Source organism: Vitis riparia, unplaced genomic scaffold (assembly GCF_004353265.1).
Source record: "Vitis riparia cultivar Riparia Gloire de Montpellier isolate 1030 unplaced genomic scaffold, EGFV_Vit.rip_1.0 scaffold460_pilon_pilon, whole genome shotgun sequence".
In the NCBI taxonomy this organism is placed as follows: domain Eukaryota; kingdom Viridiplantae; phylum Streptophyta; class Magnoliopsida; order Vitales; family Vitaceae; genus Vitis; species Vitis riparia.
In genome coordinates this window covers 85,060-109,024 of record NW_023269682.1, presented here as the reverse complement: position 1 = coordinate 109,024, position 23,965 = coordinate 85,060, and the positions used below count along the sequence as shown (strand labels likewise).

Here is a 23,965-nt window from a genome sequence, read left to right as displayed (position 1 = left end):
ATAGGTCACTCATAACCATTTTTTCAAATAAGTTGATGATGCATGACCTAATACAAGAAACGGGTAGGGAAATTGTTCGTCAACAATTCCTTGAAGAGCCTGGTAAACGCAGTGGATTATGGTTCCATGAAGATATCTATGATGTATTGAAAAAAAATATGGTAAGAGCAAAAAATATAAAATTTATTTTTTGTAAACAAATTAAGATTAGAAATCAAGAATTATTATGATTTAAATAGTTATGTGTTGATAAATTTTAATCGAAAGATACTCTTTGGATAGATACCAATATTTGCATAGATACCCTTTGAGATCACTACCTAATGATTTTAATCCAAAGAATCTTGATGACCTTTTCATGTCTTATAGTCACATTAAAAAGCTTTGGAAAGAAATAAATGTATGATTATGATGTATTCACATTATTTTCTTTAGAGACATGTAACCTAAGTAACCTAACCCACACACCCATTTCTAGTTTGTGAACTTGCTTTGTTGTTTAAGGAGACACATGATTTGCTCTCTTATTTTGTTTTTACTTTTAAATATAAATAAAATAAATTGTAACCCCAAAACTCAATTAAAAAATTAGTTTTGAAAGACAACTAAGATCATGGAATTGTGCATATTGGTATTTTTTAGAATCATAAAAGAGTATAATTTCATAATGGTTATAAAATATTATGATCTCTTATCTAAATACAGAACCAAACAAACAAATCATCCAAATTATATCAAGAACTAAATTAAAAAAAAAAAAATTGCAAAATCATCAACCATAATAGTTGCATTCCAGCCCTAGGTTTTCATCACTGCCGGAACCCCATATCTCTATTCTATGCATACGTTCAACCACAAAGGAGCCTATGATTATCATCCAAGTAAGTAGGGAAACACCAGAAGAACATGCTCAACCAGGAAAGCAGAACACTAATTCTATAATAAGATGGAAATCACTCCATCATAACTAATGCCTCTGGAAGAATAGACAATCAGATCCAACAACAGCAGCAGCAAAGCAAAGACATGAAATCAGCAAATCATAATGCTTCCAAACCTCTGAAATCAGCATCATGAATCCCGCCAGATCTTAGGGCTTACTTTTGGACCTGAAACATAAGACGATAAGCGATAAGCAAGAAATTACTTGGTAGTTAGACGACTCAACACTATTCGGACTCTTTTAGGAGTAGAAGGCGATCTGAGGCAGTATTTGGAGGGACTGGAGGATGTTGATTCCGTTCCCATCCTCATTGGGGCTTCTAGGCTAAAATCCTTCCTCATTTTCAAAATTAAGAGTCGCCCATGGCACCTTCAAGGCAATTTCTGGAAATATAAAGTTGGCAGAAGACCAGAAACGAAATCCAAACAGGAATATGTTTATCATTCAAGCTCTACTGCTCACTAACAATACAGAAAATGGAGGATTAAGCAGAATCCCTAATAATTTGATGACAAGATCCAACCTAAAATTCATTCAATAGTAGAAGAGAGGAGGAAAGAACCCTAGAAATTGAACCTTTTAGCTGATTGTCAAAAAGATTAAGTTGATTTGAAGAACTTGGAATTCCGTGGTCTTGTCTTGTTGAAGTGGAAGTGAGAGAGAGGGTGGTCGTTGCAGCAGTGAATGGCATTAGGGCTCGAGAAGACGTTGGGTTTCAAATAGAAGGCCGGGTTGTATCAAGAATTTTTTTTTATAAAAATATTATTAAAAATAGTTGTTAAAAAAATAAATACAAAAATAATGAGACTTTTAATCACTTATTTTATTTTTGCACTGAATTTATCTTTTCAAATGATGAATTACTTTTTGGCTCTTAGTAAATCTAGTCTTCTAGAACGATTCAACATGTGTGAGAAATAATGTGTCTTCTTCATCAATTTGTTAAATCCTTATTCAACTGCATCTCAATTGAGACATCTAAACAAGGAAAACACAAACAGAAATTAAAGAAAAGAAACACTCACCAGAAATTATCAAGCTTCATCACCCCTAAATTCTGCAACCTCATAATAATCGACTTTATGTTGAATTAACAAATGTTTATCCCGAGTAGTTATGATAATTCTACTCCCTTGACCAAACCAATCCTGATTTCCGGCTAAATGTTCCAATATTGTTAGATTATTCACATTATCAAGAACAACAAGGACCTTTCTTGAGTGGAGCCTTGCTTTTATAGAAGTGGATCCTTTTATTTTGAGATTTTCTTCCTCCAATAATTGAGAAAGAAGTTTATCTGCTAAACTGGTTAAATCCTGCTCTTTGAAATCATTCGCAATTTCAAGAAAGGAGCAAGCTTCAAATTGGTCGGAAATTTGGTTATAAATAGCTCTAGCAAGGGTTGTTTTCCCTATTCCGCTCATACCACAAATTCCTACCATCCGAACATCATCTGACTGCAAACACAATAGCATTCTCAGTTCTTGAATGCGGGATTGTATTCCAACCAGGTTCTCTTCAATATCACTTGTGGATGTATTTAACAACTTCTTCAAAAGTTTCCCAACGATTTCTTTGATTAGCAGAGGCTCATTCCTGCAATATTTGAACCATAAACATGTATAATAAGTTTAATTACCCACAAAAAGTTAGTAAGAGTAAAAGAAATAGTGGAAGATGTCATGATCATATTAGTTAGTACTATATCTAATTTTACAAAATTCCAATAAAAAAAAATTGAATTTTATGAACTTTATCCTCTTATCAGATAACATTAATTAATAACCGGGTATTCTTATAGCCTTTGTATTCTAATAACTGACAAGTGAATTAGCAATAGCATTCAAAGAGGCATATTTAAAAATTTAAAACAAAATTAAGAGAGAAAAATTACTTGTTCCTTGAATCCCAGCCAGATAAATTTGCAACTTCAGTCAGAGCGTCCCTCCAAATTTTCACCCTCTCCCCGTTCTCCTCCAAATTCTCTTCATGTTTAGCCAAGGCTTCTCCAAATTTTCCCCTGTGATTCCGCACATCTGATGGATCCACGTTGTAGAAAATTGGTAGAACCCTCTCCTCCTTGGATCTATTGCATTCTAGTATCTTGACCATCTCCTCCAAGCACCACCTAGAAGATGAATAGTTTTCCGACAAAACAATGATAGAAAACATGGAGTTTTCAATAGCTGTAATGAGTGCAGGGGATATGACTCGACCTTTCTCGAGCTTATCCTCATCACAGAAAGTGTTGATTCCTTTGGTGCGCAACGCCTGAAGGAGATGGGCAGTGAAATTGTTGCGGGTGTCGTCTCCTCTGAAACTGAGGAAGACATCATAGCTCTTCTGAGAAGAAGAAAAAGTAGCAGCCATTGGGAAGTAGCTAGAGAGTTGAAGTCGAAATTATCCTGTAGGAAAGAAAAGGAATTCTGAAACACAACGCGAGAGGTCTTTGTATCATCAACGAGAACTGAATTGAATAATAGAGCTAAATTTGCTGAACCGGGAAGCACAAAGGAAAGCACGAGGCAATTACAAGAAAAGATGAAAGCCGCGTGATATTTGGTAAAGCAGAACGCTGGTGTCGGGCCACAACCACAAGGCAAGCCGCGTGGACGTACTTGGTCAAAAAGGTCAAAAATAAAGTCTACTTCACAAGACTGCAACCACCGGGCAAGCCGCGTGAACGTACTTGGCACTCACCCACCATGCTTCTCTCCTTTTGCTTTGCTCCTTCCAGGCACTTGTCTATATCTACAATCCTCAGTTCATACCCTTTAAAATTTAATCCAATGGCCAGAGCTAAAAGTGCTTGAATCCAATGGTCAGGAATAACCCCATCTTAATCCCATGGCAAGAAAAAATCCTGTTTAAATTCCAGGGCCAAGTTTCCTCCCTTCTAATTCAAAGGGTAGATTTCATCCCTTTTGATTAAAAGGTCATATTTAATCCCTTTTTAATTAGTCCAAGGAATATAAAGAAATATAAAATCTCACTTTACTACTGCAAATTAAGAAAAAACCTCTACACTATTAGCTATGAAAAAAGAGTCAAAAAGGATTTAAGTGTTGTTGATAAGTTCTCAATTACACCTGAACTTAAACATAATTAAGTTTTATTTATAAAATTTTTAGTTAAAGTTGAGTTCTCAATTAGAATATTCACATGGATTTAATTATGTTCAAGTTTCACCATGAAGAACAAACTTAATTGAGGTTAAGTTCTCATGTAAAATATTCACTTAAAATTAACTGTAATTGAGTCATAATTTATGAAGGACTTAATGAAGGTTAAGTTCTCAATCAAAATATTAACTTGAATTTAAACTATGGTTGGTTAAGTTTCATTTTATAAATAATAATTCAACTCCTATTGAGGGCATTTTAAACATAGATAATTGCAATAAAACCTATGAATAAACGTGTTATATTTGTCATTCCAAATAATAAGTTCATCCAAGTATTTAATTGTTTGTGATTCTATAAGATTAAGTCTATCACATTACTATAAATTTATATAATTGTTCATCCAATATATTCACAATAATAATCCACATTGGACCTGCATTGTTGGATTGAATTAACCATGGACCTAATCCCTAAAGTGTGTATATATATATATATATATATATTAAAAAATAATAATTTATATGTGTATTATAATTTGTTTTATTATTTTTTAATATTTCATCCAAAATTTCTATATTTTAAAAAGTTGATAAGGTGATTGTCTCAAAAACATTTTTTGAAAAACTACTTTTGCTAAAAGCATTTTAAATAAAAACACTTATCAAATGCACTTTAAAAATTTGTTTGACAGTACTTTTAGGAAATATTTATAGTATAAAAATGTTTTCAAAATAAAGAATAATGTGTTCAACAAAATTTAGAAAGTATTTTTAAATAATTGAAAAATCATTTACAGTATTTCTAGAAAAAAAAAAACATTTGACTAGTGATCATCATAAAAATACTTTCATTAAAAGTATTTCAAATAAAAATAATATCAAATGCACCTCAGATAAATTTTTGACTCTTCGAAAAAATATATCCATATATATATTATAACAAACATACAATTATGTTGCATATCAGCACATGATGTATCTTAGAAAAAATGGTATTTTTACGCAATGATGGGGAATAAAGGAATAAGAAGTTTGTATTTTCCTAAAAGATGCATGTGAGATTAGTTAAAAGATGCCTCTGTGAAGTTTGCCTTACTTTTGACGCCCGTCTGCTCACCTACCAAGCAACCTCCTCTCCTCTTGTTTTAAAATTTTCAGGCATTTGTTAGAAGATTCTTAAAATTATCTTCTTCTTTTTTTCTTATTTATTTATTTATTTTTAATAATATCAAATGAGGCCCATGAATGGAACCTACCAAAAGCCTTGTGCATGGCCGACGTATTTGATATTTTAGGATTTCTTTTTAATAGACAAGCATTTTCTCGCACATCAAGTTTTGAAACTCACTTTTTCCTTTTTATTTGGTTTTGAAAATGAGATCAAATATACAAATATTTAATTAAGGTTTATAAATGAAACAAAAACTTAATCTCATTTAAGTTCTTTTTAAATGAAACTTAATCATATTACAACTCAAGTCATTATAATAAAGCTTTCTACAAATGAAAAGCAAACTTAACACCGGTTAACTTTTTTCTAATAAAACTTAATTATAGTGTAGTTCAAAATATCATTTGATTGAAAGCTTAACTGTATTTAGGTTTTTTTTCTTTTATAAATTGAACTTAACTCCCATGCAATTAAGTTGAACACCCTTCATGAGAAATTAATAATAAAAAAGTGAAATGTAAAGATAAATATATTATAAAGACATGGTGAAATGAATATAATAAAAAAAAAAGAGAACGTGATTTTTTTTTTAGGCAATATAGTTTAGATGAACATGAATAAATGGTGGATAGAGCATTATGAGATGATAATTAACCAAAGTGTCTTGTAAAAAATAAAGTAAATTAAAAATATGATGGATGATCATGAAATCAGAAAGAAGGAAAGTTTGAAGTCACGGTACTTAAAAATTAAGCCATGTAGTGAGAGAGATTATGTTGGAATCAATGTTAGAGTGAGAAAGTAAAAAAAAATGTTTGAAAGATAAATGAGTAGGAAAAAAACTAAAATGAACAAAATAAATGGGAACACCGTGCTTTTGGAGGAAAACAAATTAAAATGGTAAAAAAAATAAAAAATATATCATCTTTTAGCAAAATTAAGGAAGGATGTCATTCTTGCCATTTGATTATTATTTTAGCCTATCAAACCAGATAACCTTAAAATAAAATTCTAGAAAAACCAATCAATCGATCAATTTCATCAACCATGGTGTCCAGTTGGCGACCCAACCTACCAATAAATTCTTAATGGCCCAACCACCTCACTATAAATAAATTATACAAAATATTTATGAAATAAATAATAAACTTTAATTTCTACAAAATGTTAATGCAAAGTACTCTAAGCTTATTACAATTAATGTTTTAATATCCCTCATTTAAAAATAAATTTTTTTTAGCATGTTGAGATAAAATAAGTGGGTCAACAAAGACCCTTCTTCTTCGATGATCTTACAGGCATTTAATTTACTTGTTGCAGATGCCACTTGCTCATTGGTATTTCTGCTTTGATTTTCTTTCTCCATGGTAGAACCGTAGTTTTTAAGTAGGTCATAAGTAAATTTGAGTCATTCCTTTGTTTTTTGAGTTGATTTCTATGCCTCACCATGCAACTTGTTTACTCTTATTTTATTTCTATTTCACATGTTGTTGGTATGCTTAAGAATGATTGTAAGTGAGAATTTGGGATTAAAAGGAAAAAAAAACTACTGGTCAAGAAATAGAAAAAATTGGGGGTAGGTTGTGGTGATGACTTTAACAAAAAGATAAAATTGGAATATGTTTATACTTGAAAGGGAAATTTGTTATCATTATTAGGTGGTGCTTGTAATATTATTTGATGGTATCAATATTATTTATTAGTAAAATAACTAACATGGTGTTTTAATATATTTTTGTTTTTTATTTTAAAAACAAAAATAGTATAAAATTTTGAAAGCAATTTTAAATTTTTTATATTTTCTACTATAAATCTTATATTTTTAGGGGAGGGATATAACAATTCTTTTTTTAAATAAAAAATAATAATTTTTATATAAAATATAGGAACTTTTAAATATGAATTACCTTTAATAATAGGGAAGTATATTTTTGTAAGAGGTAAGTTACTAATATTTTATTTTTTAACAAATAGAGAATAATTCGAACCATACTTACAATTTTAAAATGTACTAACTAACAACAAAAATAGAAAACATGCAATACAAACTTCTTTTAAATAACTACGATGGTCAATTGGTCCTTTCTACGAGTACCCCCAACCCCTCTTCCCTTTGCACAACCAAGCCTTACTCGACTTTGACTAAATGGGGAAGCACTTTGTCAAGCTTATTTTTTATCTACGGCATAGAAGGATCCTTAGTTGTGTGTAGCGGCTCAATGAGTTTCTTAATGAGATTTTTTCATCAAGTGATATGCTTTCGATAAATTATATCCACCACTTTTTGTAATATAATTAAGAAAACAAAGTTTTAAAAAATAAAATAAAATAAACTATGCAAGAGAAATGAGATGGAACAAATATGACAAATTCTCAAATTTGTCATATTTAACTTTTATTTTATTTTTTTTTTATTTTTTTTTGAGGGGGAATGGGATGATAATCTATTTGAATAATAAAACATGGTAAAGATAGAGTTGACTCGTCTTAGACCCACCAAACTACATCTCTACCAAGGAGTAAGGATGAAAATATCGGTACTTCGATTTTACGGATATATCGAAGATATATCAGTGGATATTTTGGAAAAAAAAAAATCGATAAACCTAAAATTGATCAAAATTTATAAAAATATAAGAAAAACTTCATAAAAATATAATTAGAAGTATAATGATGTTTTTAAGTTGTTTTATTAAATAATTTGATATATTTATAATATGATTTAGCATATTTGATAATAATATCATATGTATCGATAAAAATATGAATTTTATAAGTGTATATTTATTATTAAATTATATAATATTATGATATTTGATTATAATATGTCTAATTTTAAAATATATATTAATATTAAAATTATGATCCATTTAATTCAATTGTATTAAATAATATAAAATAAATTATGATATATGTATAATTTTTTAATATTTAATTAATTATTAATGATATTAAAAAAAAGAAAATTATAAATCCAAGCCATGCCTCACTTCCACTAAATGAGAGATTGGAGTGGACTTGCTGAAGACTTGTACTACTGCATAAAGTAAATAAAGGGGTCCACTTCTGCAAATTGGTCCTGGAAGCGTGTTAGAGGATTAATGAAAGAAAATGTGATAGAAGAAGCAAGACAAGACACTATAAAGATAGTCATGTGATGTGTGAACATGCATACAATCAAATGCACAATGAAAAAACTCACTTCATTGCTCTACTGCTGATGAGGAGAGCACACTGCAACGGGCCGCTCCAATAATGAGATGCGGCCAAGTAATGCTCGGAATGCAGGCATTATTAGGACAACCCTTGATGAGGAGGAACCTAGAGAAATGCTTGATATGCACCCAAATCTTCTCATAACGTCTCTTGGTGGGTTGTGTCTCTTTTCTTTCTTAATCGGATTTTGAGTTGTTTAGCTTGTGTAGATGTCTTAATTTAGACGAGTTACGACTTTTTAAACAAGGAATTGAAATATCCCATGACACAGTTGGATATTAGATTTCCTTAGGATTACTTCAATTTCATGCTTAACCATCTTACAATACTACATTTACCCACTTCCATCAACTGTTGAACCAAAATATACAATTGAGTCATTTTCAAGCCCATTTATATTTATGCAGTCCGATCATAACTGATACACATTTGAGTGTTGTTTGGATTAAGTTTCCTTGTTTTTAAAAAATGTTTTTAATTTTTTAAAAACACAAAGTAGCAGTAACTCAACTCTTATAGAAAATACATGAATAAATAATCTTCATATATTCTTAAAACCTACCATGAAACTAAGACAAAAGATTCTGTTTTTAAAAATTAGAAATAATTATAGCACTATTGGATTGTTAGTTCTCTATAAACTGTTTTAAAAAACAAAGTGAATAAAGACCAATTTTTATTTTTTATTATCACTTTTAAAAATATATACACTATGAGAAAATGAGGAGATAGTCACACAACTTTAGTCAGGGTTAGCAAAACTCATGACCAAAGGGTGTGTACAGTTGTGTTTAGAGGGGTTAGCAAAAATCATGACTCAAGGGTGTGTATAGTTGTGTTTAAGAGAGGTCCGCCTCTACTAGTCATGATCGTACCAAATTCAAGTGGGTAAATTTCCTGGGGTACGGGGCTGTAGTACAACCATAGAATGGTTGTGGACATGGTATTTCATGGGCAGTAGAAATAGGCCCAATATGCCAACAGTGGGGCGAGTGGTAGAGATTGGGTCTGCATATAAACCCAATTCTTTGCGGCCCTATCCCTTTCATATCCAATTTTTTTTTTTGCAAATATGCTCTCTGTGAACTAATTTCAGCAGCCCTAGATTACAAACTCCATAGATTTCGTATCCAATTTAGGGCAAAACTGCAGTTGGAATCTCTCTCTCTCTTATCCAAACCCCTTCTATTGAAGGCAATTGCATGTCTCTAGTTAGATCTTTGGTAGTTTGGTTCAAACATTTGCCTAGTTAGTGAATGATAGCAGTTTGGAGGTTTTGGTTTAGTTTAATTTTTTTAGTTCTTTCTGGTTTGTTTATCATTTTTATTGTATGATTAAGAAAATTAAGGCTAAATTTTTGTAGTTTGTTTGGTGGAGAAAAGGCTCGATATATACTTAAATATCATGAAAGTTAATTTTCTTTATTTTCTTGACAACCAAATAGACATAATGCTAGTAGAATTAGATAAATTCTCAATTTGAAGAAATTCATTAGAAAATTTGTAGACAAACTAAAAAAATATTTGCACAAAAACATGTCTTTTTCTTGGTGGAACCATCACTAATTTTGTTGTTATCTTTGCCTTTTTCTTCATCTTTAATTGTGAATATCTATATATATATATATATATATATATATATATATATATATATATATGCATGTCTTGATTAAATTTTCTTTATTTTCCCCTATAACTGTGCATGTTAGTAGATCTGTGTAAGAGAAGATACTGAAAATCACCACTTCAACACCTACACATCAACGCCCAATAACGCAATATTTGTGCTATTGCTAAGCCTAAATTTCCTTTACTTTTTGTTTCTCATTTCTCCCATACAAAACCTTTTGCACATGGTTGTCGTGGGACTATAAATACCGTCATGTATTCTCTTGGCCATATAAATGGAATTTGCTATAGTTTTCCATCTCTATGTTGAGCCATATTCAAACCTGAAATTCTCTTTGTTCTATTTTTTATTTTCTGTCTTCCTATTAGAGCCATTGGGCATCATCAATATAAATTAAAGCCGACTCAGCATACTTGCCTCCCTTTCCATCTATGACAATAGTAGACTCAACTCCATTAGCACTCAATATTGATCTACCTTAATCCTTCATTACTAACAACTCTTTGCTTGGCAATATCATGAGCTTTAGATCTCCAATAAAACTAGATTGGAACAATTTTCTTTTATGAAAATCCATCATCATTACGACTATGAAAGGACATGACTTAGATGGTTATCTATTTGAGACACAAACCCATCCCAGAAAAGCTGCTACAACAGGTTGGTGAGGCATGATTGAAGGAGTGCAAACAAAGAAAGGGCTTGAGATGTGCATGAGCCGCATAAAAGTGCATGTGACAGGTTACCTAGAGATGCAATATCAAGTTAATTGAATGCATGGCTGATTCAAACACATGAGTGGACTAATGCAAGCGACAATACTAAGAGGAATTTCAAATAGAGGAGGAATGGACCAAAGACACTTGAAATCTCAAAGTTGGAATCAAATTGGGATTGCAGTTTGAGTTCGAGTAGAAGTTCATATGCTTATTGTAATTGCAGTCTTACCAAGACTAGGATTGCTTGTCCCTAATCCAAATAAGAATTATTGGTACAACAACCGATGAATAAGAGTTTGGGTAGGACTAGGATTGTTAATTCCTAATAAAAATAAGAATAGGTGGTGCCACACTTATAAAAAGAGGATAGGAGTGCCATCTAAAGACATCTTGTAGGCATGAGATGAGAGAGAGCCTTCATGAGACTAAGCATGAACTCATCAAAGAGAATGTGGGAGTCTTGTTATCTTGCATTGTTATTTAAAGAAGAAATAATATACAAGTTGGGATTGAGCCCCATAAATCTCATGTTTCTCTGGGTTGATCATCTTCAGTTGACATGCCAATGCCTTGATATTGTTTTAAAACTAACTTCTTGGGATTTCCCTTATGTGGTGTTGCTTTTGCGGTGGGAGCCCTAGAAATATGTGTTGTGAATTGAAGTCAAATGAGCTCCATTCCTGTAATGCAAATTAATGAGGGGGATTATTCTAGTGGGCTCTAGTGAAGGAGCAGAAAAGCAGAAGCAGATGAGAGAAAAGCTCTTGTAACAGAACCTAATCTTCCAGCATCCAACTGTTTTTTGATTGTTTTTCTTCATTCCTAGAAATGGGATGACTAGGCAACTAAAGGATTCACACTTGTCAGAATATATAATTATTGTAAATAATATTTTACTCCTGTATGTAATTTTTCTTGTATACGGTGATAATCCCTTTGATGATGATAGGATTCACACTACTTAATTTTTTTTTTTCAAGTTGAATAAAAGTTTATATGTGTGTTTGACTAATTTTTATTTAAGGCGTTTATATATTAAAATAATAGTTAGAAAATATGACTTATCATATAAATTTTATTTGAACTTATTCAATAAATTCTTTCATGTATTAATATTATTTTTAAAAAAATCATGATTTTGGTTTAGTGTTTTTTGAGAAGGTGTTTCAAATTCCTATTTAGATTATACTTCTTTTTGTAAAAGAAATATTATATAGAATATTTCATAACTTTATATGTAATTGTAATTAAATTTATTAGAAAAATAATATAAATATCTCTATAAATATTCTAAATCATGGAAAGAAAAAGTTATGAGAGAAATATGATAGAGATGTGAGGAAGTGCAAGAGACATTTGATGGAATAAAATAGTTCACTAGGGTGGAGATGTAAGAAAGAGTGAAAAACAAGGTAGAAGACGCGTGAAAGGATGGAGTTGCTGTTTTTTAGTATGAGAATTTAATTTAATCTTTTAGCCAAACGGAATTTAAAGTAGTAAATCAATACTCTCTTTGATATTTTGTTCAATCTTTCTTATGTGGGATCACCTAGTGAATTAAAAAAAACCTCATGGTTCAAAGTAGATATATAGAGGAACCAATAGTTGTATCTATATTTTTTTATCTTTTGTAATATTTGATATCATATAATAGAATGTTTTATTTTGTCTATAGAGGTAGGCATAAAGAAAAAAAAAAACTTTTTCATTGAAAAATTAATTATCAATTGATTTTGCCAATAATGAAAAGATTACTAAGAAAGTCCGACTCCAAGTTGTTCAAGAATAATATCATTGAATTTCTTAACCCTTTGTAAGTGGGAAAACCATGTTAAAACCTCATATATCTTTTGTGTTGTTTACTTTATTTTTTTTATTCCATCTTTAAAATGTTTATATTGACACTTTCCCTGGTACAACAAGTGATATCAAAGTTTCATATTTGAAAGTTTTTAATTTTAAAATAAAACCAACTTCTTAGTTACAAGGTAAAACAAAATGTCCTAGGAGGCTCTACGAGTTTAACATGAATAAAATTAAAAATAAAATAAAAAAATCTCTTCTTTATGCTTTTTCTTTGCCACTTTACCTTTTTGGGCCTTTTCGGTGTAAGCCCACAACTTGGAAAGTCGCATCTCCATATGTTGTGGGCCAATAATATGTTTGTAAGGAGAATAATTTCAAAGTTTATTTACAGAGAGTAAAATGATTTTCTATAAAATAAAATCATTTTATTTTATTTTTTAGAAACTTAATTAGATCGTTTGGGGTTAAAAAAAAAATTTCTACCCTTCATAGCTGGATTGGATATTCAGTTGAAAAATATTTGAAGTTTTAAATAATTTTTATTGAATTATAATTGGTTTGTCATTCTTTTTTTTTTTTAATTATTTTTTAGAAAAACATTCAAACATGGGCGTTGGAGTACAAAAATAAAAAAAAAAGAAAAGAAAAAAAAGACAGTGCCGCAAGTTGAATGTCATCTAACTTCGGTTGCATCTGAACACCCTCTCCTAAGTTGAAGAAAACTGCAAGACAAAGCATGTCGGTGGTAGTCTTTTATGGCATATGCTTTGTTTGTTCATACCTGGATTGGAAAATAATTGCGACCAAACGTGTACGGTGCCTCAAAATAAAAAATAACAAAAAAGGAAAGAAAAGAAAGGAACAATTCGATACCTTTCCCATGAAGCTGATAATGTGAACAAGACTTTCTGCTTTTTTTTTTTTTTTTGCCTGTTTTGCTTTATCTTTTCTCTTTTGTCGTTTAACACGCTTTCCTCACCACTTCCTTTAGCAGAGGGAGTATATATTTTCTTGCTTGTGGGAGACTTGGCCTGAAATATTTCAAGTTTTGCGGGGAGACTTGGCTTCAGTTACATTCACTTGCCACGGCGTTTAGTTATTATCATTGATCATTCTCTTTTTCAGATTTCGCAGGTGTATTCTTCAATTATAGCTATTTTCAGATTTGTAGTTCTCTTTGATAATACAAAGAGATAACATTTTGTCTCTGAATTTCTTTGGTTTTGTTCATTAAGTTTTTGAATTATATGAATCAATTGTGAAACTTTCCCTTTCCTACAGGATAATTCAGACTTGACAACTCATATCTCAAGCTTCATCTCTCTACTGCTCGGTAATGGCTTCTGCTGCTGCTTCTTCTTCTTCTTCTCAAACGCGCTATGATGTGTTCCTCAGCTTCAGAGGAGAAGACACCCGCAATAACTTCACTGCCCATCTCTATCACGCCTTGTGCCAGAAAGGAATCAACACTTTCATCGATGATGACAAGCTCGAGAGAGGCCAAGTCATATCTCCTGCCCTGGTTGCAGCTATCGAAAACTCCATGTTTTCAATAGTTGTTTTGTCGAAAAATTATGCATTCTCTAGATGGTGTTTACAGGAATTGGTGAAGATAGTAGAGTGCATGAAAAGCAGGAGACAGAGGGTTGTCCCAATTTTCTACAATGTGGATCCCTCGGATGTGAGAAGACAGAGGGGCATATTTGGAGAAGCATTGGCTAAACATGAAGAGAACTCGGAGAACATGGAGAGGGTGCAGAGTTGGAAGGATGCTCTCACTCAAGTTGCAAATTTATCCGGTTGGGATTCAAGAAATAAGTAATTTTCTAAAGCCTTTTTCACTCTTATTTTTATTCTTTGATTTTTAACATTGTCAATTTAAATGCTCTTGCTAATTCACCTATTACTTTTTACAACATAGTGGGTATAAGAATATTGCATATATTAAATGATTGAAGGACTGGGTATATAGAATTTAGAACTTTTTTAGTACACTTCTTTAAGGGTAGATTTGAGACTGACTACGTCTTCACTCATCTCTTATTTCCTTTATTTTTATTATTTTTTTATGGATAACTAGACTCATTATGTGTTTATTCTTCAAATATGGCAGGAATGAGCCTCTACTAATCAAGGAAATCGTTACAGATATTTTGAATAAATTGTTAAGTACATCTATTAGTGATACTGAAAATCTGGTTGGAATAGATGCTCGCATGCAAGAAATAGAAATGCGATTATGTTTGGGTCTGATGATTTTCTGATGGTAGGAATTTGGGGCATGGGCGGAATAGGGAAAACAACCCTTGCTAGAGCTATTTATAGAAAAATCTCTTGTCAATTTGAAGCATGTGTTTTTTTGAAAATGTTGGGGAGGATTTGGCAAAGGAGGGTTTAATAGGATTGCAACAAAAGTTTCTTGCTCAACTATTGGAGGAACCAAATCTAAATATGAAGGCACTCACATCTATAAAGGGAAGGCTCCACTCAAAAAAGGTCCTTATTGTTCTTGATAATGTGAATGATCCAATAATATTGAAATGCTTGGTTGGAAACTATGATTGGTTTGGTCGAGGAAGTAGAATTATTATAACCACTAGGGATAAGCGTTTGTTAATTTCACATGGAGTACTCAATTATTATGAGGCTCAGAGATTTAATTATGACGAAGCTTCTGAGTTCCTTACACCCTATTCATTAAAACATAAAATTCCTTGTGATGATTTCATGGAGGTTTCAAAAGAAGTAATTGGTTATGCTCAAGGCCTCCCATTGGCTCTAGAAGTTTTAGGTTCCTTTTTATTTAGCACGACCAAAGAAGAATGGAGAAATCAATTAGACAAATTGAAAAGTACTCCTAATATGAAAATTCAAGAAGTACTTAAAGTAAGTTATGATGGGCTAGATGATAAGGAGAAGAATATACTACTAGACATTGCATGTTTCTTTAATGGAGAGGATAAAGATTATGTAATGGAAATAATAGATGGTTGCAGCTTCTTCTCACTTAGTGGAATACGAGCTCTCATTGATAAGTCACTCGTAACTATTTCTTGGAGTAATGAGATAATGATGCATGACTTAATACAAGAAATGGGTAGGGAAATTGTTCGTCAGCAATCCCTTGAAGAGCCTGGTAAACGTAGCAGATTATGGTTTCATGAAGATATCAATGGCATATTGAAAAAAAATACGGTAAGAGCAAAAAAAATATATGAAATTTATTTTATGTAGCACAAATTAAGATAAGAAATCAAGAATTGTTTTACTTTAAATATTTATATGTTGATAAACTTTAGTAAGATTTTATGCATTATGCATGCTTTTCACTTACTCTATTTCTTGGCCTGTAGGCAACTGAAAAAATTGAAGGCATATTCCTCAACTTGTCTCATTTAGAAGAGATGTTATACTTTACCACTCAAGCCCTTGCAGGGATGAATAGACTTAGATTGCTCAAAGTCTATAACTCTAAAAATATTTCAAGAAACTTCAAAGATACCTCCAATATGGAGAATTGTAAAGTGAACTTTTCCAAGGACTTTAAATTTTGTTACCATGATTTGAGGTGCCTATATTTTTATGGATACTCTTTGAAATCATTGCCCAATGACTTCAATCCAAAGAATCTTGTTGAGCTCAGCATGCCTTATAGTCGCATTAAACAACTTTGGAAAGGAATCAAGGTAAGATCATGATCTATTCATGTTATTTTCTTTAGAGAGTATGCAATGTTTACGAAAGCTAAATTTAAAGTCAAGTTTCTTTCATTGCAGGTTCTTGCAAATTTGAAATTCATGGATCTCAGTCACTCTAAGTACTTAATAGAAACTCCAAATTTTCGGGGAGTCACCAACCTCAAACGGTTAGTTTTGGAAGGATGTGTGTCTTTACATAAGGTTCACTCATCACTTGGAGATTTGAAGAATCTCATTTTCTTGAATTTGAAAAACTGCAAAACACTTAAGAGTCTTCCAAGTAGCACAAGTCATTTGAAATCGCTTGAAATATTTATTCTTTCGGGTTGCTCGAAATTTGAAGAATTTCCTAAGAACTTTGGGAGCTTAGAAATGTTGAAGGAACTTTATGCAGATGAAATTGCTATAAGAGTACCTCCCTCCTCTTTTTCTTTCTTAAGAAACCTTAAAATATTATCCTTTAAGGGATGTAACGGACCATCATCTACCTTATGGTTGTTGCCAAGAAGAAGTTCAAATTCCATTGGTTCCATATTGCAACCTTTGCCAGGTTTATGTTCTTTAATAACACTAAACCTAAGTAACTGCAATTTATCGGATGAACCAAACCTTAGCAGTCTTGGCTTCTTATCATCGTTGGAAGAATTATATTTAGGTGGGAACGACTTTGTTACTTTGCCTTCAACCATCAGTCAACTTTCTAAGCTAAAGTTGTTGGGGTTGGAAAATTGTAAAAGACTGCAAGTACTTCCAGAGCTTCCATCAAGCATATATTATATATGTGCAGAAAATTGCACATCATTGAAAGATGTCTCATATCAAGCATTTAAGTCACTACTTCCAACTGGCCAGCAGCAAAAGCGCAAGTTCGTGGTGAGTTCTCTCTATATCCCATATATCGTTGCTTTAATTATTAAAAAGGAAAGTCCTTGTAATAAGTTGTGTTTTATTTTTGTAATTCCTGAGATCTTGTTAAAGTATGCATGAGAGATATGGAGACAGTTTGTTATGTTTCCTTTTTTTTTTTTCCTTATAAAAAGAAATTAAAATTCAAGTTGACAAAAGAAAAGTGTATTCAAATAATACATAATTTAGTAATAGATGTTGCATGAAGGAAACCAACAATTTCTATCGATCAACATCCTAATCATTTTCATTCTACAGGTTCGCGTTGTGAAACCGGATACAGCCTTGGCGGTTTTGGAAGCATCTAATCCTGGGATTAGAATACCACATAGGGCAAGTTGTCAGAGGATCGATCCCGTTGTGAAACTGGGTATAGCCATAGTGGCTTTAAAAGCATTTATTCCTGGGAGTAGAATACCAGATTGGATAAGGTATCAGAGCTCAGGGAGTGAAGTAAAAGCAGAGCTACCTCCAAATTGGTTTAATTCCAACTTCCTGGGTTTTGCTTTTAGTTTTGTCACTTGCGGCCATTTCTCTTGCCTCTTCACGTTGAAAGCGGATGTCTTGTTTGATTGGACATCCAGGGACGATTCTTCCTCCGTTGATATCATTATTCTCGAAATGATTTCCTTTAAGAGAAGGTTGGAGTCGGATCACGTGTGCCTGTGTTATGTACCACTTCCCCAGTTGCGGAATTGCTCTCAAGTGACTCACATCAAGGTATCATTTATGGCAGTCTCCAGGGAGGGTGAGATTGAAATTAAGAGGTGTGGGGTTGGTATAGTGTACAGTAATGAAGATGGGAATCACAACAATCCCCCAATGATCCGATTCAACTCTATCTCCTCTCCTCCTCCTCCTCCTCCTCGTAGTAAGTCAACCGTTGTCCTTGAAGAAATCCATGAGGAGGAACCTAGTGGAAATGGGTGCTCTAATGTTGATGGCTCAGAAGAAGTGAGGAGGAGGAACTAGAACTGCTACTGTCTGCTCTGAGGATCGCTCTGAATCAGATATTCGGCCACAGAAATGCTTGAAATGCAGGCATTAATGAGGGCATCCCGTGATCAGGAGAAACAGACCAGATAAATGCTTAATATGCACCCAAACCTTCCCATAACATCTCTTGGTGGGTTGTGTGTTTCTTTTCTTTTATTTTCTTTTCTGCTGTTCTTTCTTATCTGATTTTGAGTAGATGTCTTAATTAAGACCAGTTAGAACTGTTTGAAGCAAGAATTAAAAGATCCGGTCATACTGTTCGAAATTAGATTTGCTTAGAATTACTCTCCCATCAATTCCTGAAACAATTTGATGAACAAGTGATATTGTTTCTCACACATCTTCAATTTCATGTGTTAAGACACAAATGATTGCATATCACTAGAATCATTGTGGAGTCCATTTGTATTTATGCATTCTCCTTCACTAATCATGGCGACTAATCACAGAGTCCCCAGGTCTGTCTCTAGGTTGATCATCTTCAGTAGACATACCAATGCCTCCATATTGCTTTTGCAGTGGGCAATGCAATGCAATTAACTGGGGTGATGTATTGACGAGGGGATTATTCTAGTGAAGGTGGAGGAGCAGAAGCGGAGGCACGAGGAGAATAGAGAAAAGGTCTTGTAACAGAACCCAGTCTTCCAGAATCTAATTGTTGTTGCATTGTTTTTCTTCATTCTACGTAACTAAAGGATTCACAGTACTCTAAATTGTTAGATTCTTCACTCGATACATTTGTCACAGGTTTCACTACTATGTGAAGTATCAGTTGCCATGCAGCCAAGTGACTGCATGCTTCAAATTAAACCTCAGCAGAACCCTGACCACCCTTACATTTGATTGCATTCCTTTTACTATCTCTACCTTGCATCGTACTTCAAAAGTCTACATTTGATCTCACACTCTCTTGCTTGGCCTCACTTATATTTGGTTATAATTTAAATATGACATTTCTTGTCCGATTTCCTTTCTCCATTGTAGAACTGTTGATTTTAAGTAGGTCATAAGTAAAATTGAGCCATTGCCTTGTTTTTTGAGTTCATTTCTATGCGTCACCATGCAACTTGCTGACCTTTTTTTTTAATTTATTTTTCTATTTTACATGCTGTTAGTATGCTTAAGAATGATTATAGGTAAGAATTTAGAATTAAAATAAAAAAATAAAAGAACTAGTTAGAAAATAGAAAAAAGTGGAGGTTGGTTGTGGTGATGAATTTGACAAAAAGTTAAAATTGGAGTATGTTTATGCTTGTAATATTATTTGTTAGTAAATTAACTAACATGGTGTTTTAATATATTTTCTATTTTTTATTTTAAAAAAGAAAATAGTAGAAAATTTTGAAAGCAATTTTAAAATTTTTATATTTTATACTAGAAATCTTATATTTTTATAGGAGGGATATTGAAATTCTTTCTTTTTTTAAATAATAATAATAATAATTATTATTATTATTATTATTATTATTATTATTATAATTTCAATATAAAATATAGGAACTTTTATATTGAAAGATAATAGTTTTCAAAAATTATTTAAAAGATTATAAATATAAATTACCTCCAATAATAGGGAAGTTTATTTTTATAAGAGGTAAGTTACTAATATTTTATTTTTTTAAAATAAAAAATAAGAAAATAACTCAAATCATACTTAAAATTTTAAAATATACTAACCAACAACATTAATAGAAAACATGCAATGTGGACTTCTTTCACATAACTATGATGGCCAGTTGGCTCTTTCTCCAACCACTCCCAACCTCTCTTTCCTTTGCACAACCAAGCCTTATTGGACTTTGACTAAATTCATGGTAAGCACTTTGTCAAGCTTATTTCTTATACATGGCGTACAAGGATCTTGTGTGTAGTAGTTCAATAAGTTTCTTAATGAGGCTATTTATCAAGTGATTTGCTTTCTATAAATTATATCCATTTTCTTAATAGAATTAAGAAAACAAAGTTTGAAAAAATATAATAAAATAAACTATGCAAGATAAATGAGACAAAATAACTATGAAAAATTCTCAAATTTGTCATATTTAACTTTTTAAACAGGGTAAAGATAGAATTGACTTGCCTTAAATCCACCTAATTGCATCTCTATCAAAGAGTAGCATAATAATAATAATAATAATAATAATAATAATAATAACAATAATAAAAGATAATGATAATATTTGGTGAAATTAATAATAATAAAAATACTATAAGGATAATAATATTAATACCAATATTATAAAATTAATAATATTCATATCATAAGCACCAATGATAATAGTAACAATTTTGGTATTTTCTGCATATCAATGAGTCAAATATCATTGATTTTAATTATATAAAAAGTTAAAATTGGACTTTGACCTAATTATATAGAAAGTTTAGGGCTTATAAGCATAATTGTCTTCCTTTTTTAACAAATTCTTTTTTTTTTTTTTAAGACTTTGGCATGAAAAATAAAATTATTAAATGATGCGATGTAAGAGTGTCAAATGAGTGCCTTTTTGTGATATGTTTCTTTGTCTTTAGCATCAATTGAATTAATGTTTATTTAAATTGACATTTGAGAAGTCAAAAGCTCACTTTTAAATTTAATAGAAGTTTATATGCCGTTTTGGCAAATTTTATTCAAACAATTTATGACTTAAATAAATTTATTATGGAAGTCAGCAGCTACGCATTGGTTTTTCTATAAGCTCTATTTTTGCTTATACAAAAAGTTCTCTTATTATTCAATTATGGAGAATATTAATGAGTTGTTGGAATTATATAAATGAATTGGGGAACTTTGTCTTTCCTGCAGCATTATCGCCCACTGGTTCATATCTCTCTATTGCTCGGTTTGAAGTGATGAGCAGCAACAAACAGCCACTGGTGCAAGAAGCTAACTGACGTCGCATGCAACAGCCTCAAGCAGTTGCAAACCTGTTGAAAGAGAGCTTCAGTCTGTCAGATGGTTAGGTAGTTCAAGAGATTCCAATTCTATTAGAATACTTAAATATAAATATGTGAAACTCAGATCTTGTTGTATCTTTTCAGTTTTTTGTTTTCAAAATATCAGTTTCTGAATCATCATGAAGGAGAGAAAAAACTTTAAAAAAAAAAAATTATTAGATTAATTTCATTCAAAGAACTTAAGATTTAAAATCGATTTTCAAATATCGAATTCTACAAAATATTGCTTTTTGTATAAACTCTATTTTAACTTAAAGAGCAGTTCTATTTTTATTGATATTACTTTTAAAAATTTTGATTTTAATTTTTGACTTTACCTTTCAATTAAAAAAAAAAAAATTCAGAATAAATTTAAAAGTCCAACCCGTATAATATAAGAAAAAAGTTAATTTTGTTTTCTTTTATTTATATCACCCTTTCATTCCTTTCCATAGAATGTGAATGATTGAAGCTGCTTTTTCTTTTCAAACTTTACTTTTCTTTTTCCCTTTCATGAAAGCCCACCCACCACATACTTTTTGTCTTTTTCATTTCAGGTAAGCCCACCGAAAGAATCCTTTGCAAGACAATAATGTGGGCAAAAAGCAAACCCACGAAGGCAATAGGTCAACAAAACGCTTTTTTTCTACTTGACTCGTAACGCATTACACACTGCTTCATCTTGTTCTTCTATCGTTCAACGCGCATTCCTCCTCGCTACAAGCAGGTCCAGGATTTTCTTAGTTGCATAAAATAATTGAAGATTTGTTGTGAGACATCTGCAGCATTAGATAGTGCTTAATTATTATTATTGCTCATTTTTTATTCAGATGTTATGGTTGTATTCTCAATTTTTCAATTACTCAAATTTAAAATACGTTTGATAATGGTTTTAAAAAATGTTTTCTAATATCTTTAATATTTAAAAAAAAAATTTAAATATTAAAAAAGGTTGAAACACTTCCTAAAATTACTATTAAACACACTCTAAGAACTCATTTGATAGTGATTATATGAAACGCTTTTACTATTTTTAATACTTAAAAATTTTTATCATTCAAATATTAAAAATGTTATAAACGCTTTCTACAATCACTCCTAAATGTACCATTAACTTCATTATTCAATTGTAGTGGTTGATATATACCTTCTGTTTTTGAAATTATATAAATGAATTTTTGAATTTTTTTCTTTGCTATTGGATCATTTACAAGTCAAACTTTTTATAACCAACTTGTCAAACTTTTTAATAACCAAATATAGAAAAACAAGGTTTTAGATGGCTTTTCTTGAGATATGAAGTTTAAGGGGTTAGGTTAGGCATGATATTTTTTACAAGAGAAGGAAAGTTTTAAAAAATAATTCTTAACCTACTATATTGAAAAAAATAATTTTAAATTTAACATAGTTTTTATCCATTAGGAAAGAGAAAAGTAAAAATCATCTCTTCAATTTATGATTTATTTTTTTTAAAAAAAAAATTATAGGTAAAAAGCGTTTCTTGAAAAAATAATTTCTAAATTATTTTACAATTTTTTTTAAAGGCTTATTTGAAAGTGTCTCTTCAATAGATGATTTATATATATAAAAAATTTAAATTAAAAAAAAAATCATCTTTTCAAGAGACTGATTTTCATTTCCATTTCTAAAAATAAAAAAATAGGAAAGGAAATCATCTCAAACTATTTTCATTTCCATTTTCTTTTTTTTTAATAATAATATTATTAGATATAAATTATTATAATATATGTATTATAAAATTAATTAATTTTATTTACTAAATTCAATATATAAAATAATTATAATTATCAATAATAATATTTTTAAAAATATAAATTAGATATTGATTTAAAAAAAATAGTATTTATCTCTAATTTTATATTTAAATTCATTCAATTAATTATAACTATAAATAGAAATTAATTTAGTTTTCTATTATTTTTATTTATAAGATTAATAATATTTATTTATTACTTTTTGTTTCTTTTACTTTCAGATTAAAAAGAAAAGGGAAAAGTGGGTTTTGACTCGCTAATTTGATAAAATATAGAAAAATGAACCCTAATTTTTATAAATCAATTTTATCTTTATTCATTTAAAAATATTTTAAAATATATACACTTTTTCACAAGTCAAATTATTATTTCCAAAAATGACCTTTTACTTTGTGAGGTTAATAACACCAATTGATAATTTTTTTCCCTAGGAACTGATTTGAAATTGATAAAATAAGAAATTTTAAGAATTAAAAATACAATTAAAACTAAAAAAAACTTTAAAACTAAAAATATAAAAATAAAATATTAGCTTTCATTTGGTTAAATCACATCATTAGAAAATATAGATTCAAGAAAAAGTTGGAAATGCAATATGAGTCTAATAATATTTCCTAAAAATTTCATTTTTTTATATTAATATCTAATTTAATATAAATTTTTAAATATAGAATGTTAAACACAATTTATATTTTTATAAATATTATTGTTGATAAATATCTAAATAATTATATTATTTTTATATATTAAATATAATAAATAAATTTAATTAATTTTATAATATATATTTATAATAGTTATATTATTGTAAAAGTATATTAGTTTTAGGGAATGGAAAAATGGATTTTTTTTTTAGAAAATCATATATTCAAAAAATGATTTCTCATCTACGATTTCCCCATAAATCATCTTTTAAAGAGATGATTTAAAAAATATATATATTTTCCTCTTTCCTACTTAGTAAAAATTACAATAAATTTGGAATTTTTTTCCTGTGTAGTTTAGAAATAATTTTTTTAAACTACCATACTTTTATAAAAAATTCCAA

At 30.4% G+C, this 23,965-nt stretch overlaps 2 protein-coding genes across 4 annotated transcripts; one reads left to right on the top strand and one right to left on the bottom strand.

The window, feature by feature from the left end:
• Positions 1 to 720: 720 nt before the first annotated feature.
• On the bottom strand, positions 721 to 3,419 carry LOC117909882 (TMV resistance protein N-like). The gene is made up of 3 exons (XM_034823929.1): positions 2,838 to 3,419; positions 1,969 to 2,539; positions 721 to 1,109 (listed from the first exon to the last, which is right to left on the bottom strand). The coding sequence occupies exons 1-2, from the start codon at positions 3,311 to 3,313 to the stop codon at positions 1,978 to 1,980; spliced, it is 1,038 nt and encodes a 345-aa protein (XP_034679820.1). The 5' UTR covers positions 3,314 to 3,419; the 3' UTR covers positions 721 to 1,109; positions 1,969 to 1,977.
• A 10,247-nt stretch (positions 3,420 to 13,666) lies between these two features.
• Positions 13,667 to 16,481, top strand: LOC117909883 (TMV resistance protein N-like). Of its 3 annotated transcripts, none has more exons than XM_034823931.1 (2): positions 13,667 to 14,426; positions 15,962 to 16,064. In XM_034823931.1, the coding sequence occupies exons 1-2, from the start codon at positions 13,945 to 13,947 to the stop codon at positions 16,005 to 16,007; spliced, it is 528 nt and encodes a 175-aa protein (XP_034679822.1). In that variant the 5' UTR covers positions 13,667 to 13,944; the 3' UTR covers positions 16,008 to 16,064. The 3 variants fall into 3 exon arrangements, with proteins under 3 accessions (XP_034679822.1, XP_034679821.1, XP_034679823.1); XM_034823930.1 differs by lacking the exon at positions 15,962 to 16,064 and adding an exon at positions 14,722 to 15,006; XM_034823932.1 differs by lacking the exon at positions 15,962 to 16,064 and adding an exon at positions 16,385 to 16,481 and having other exon boundaries at positions 13,668 to 14,426.
• Positions 16,482 to 23,965: the final 7,484 nt, after the last annotated feature.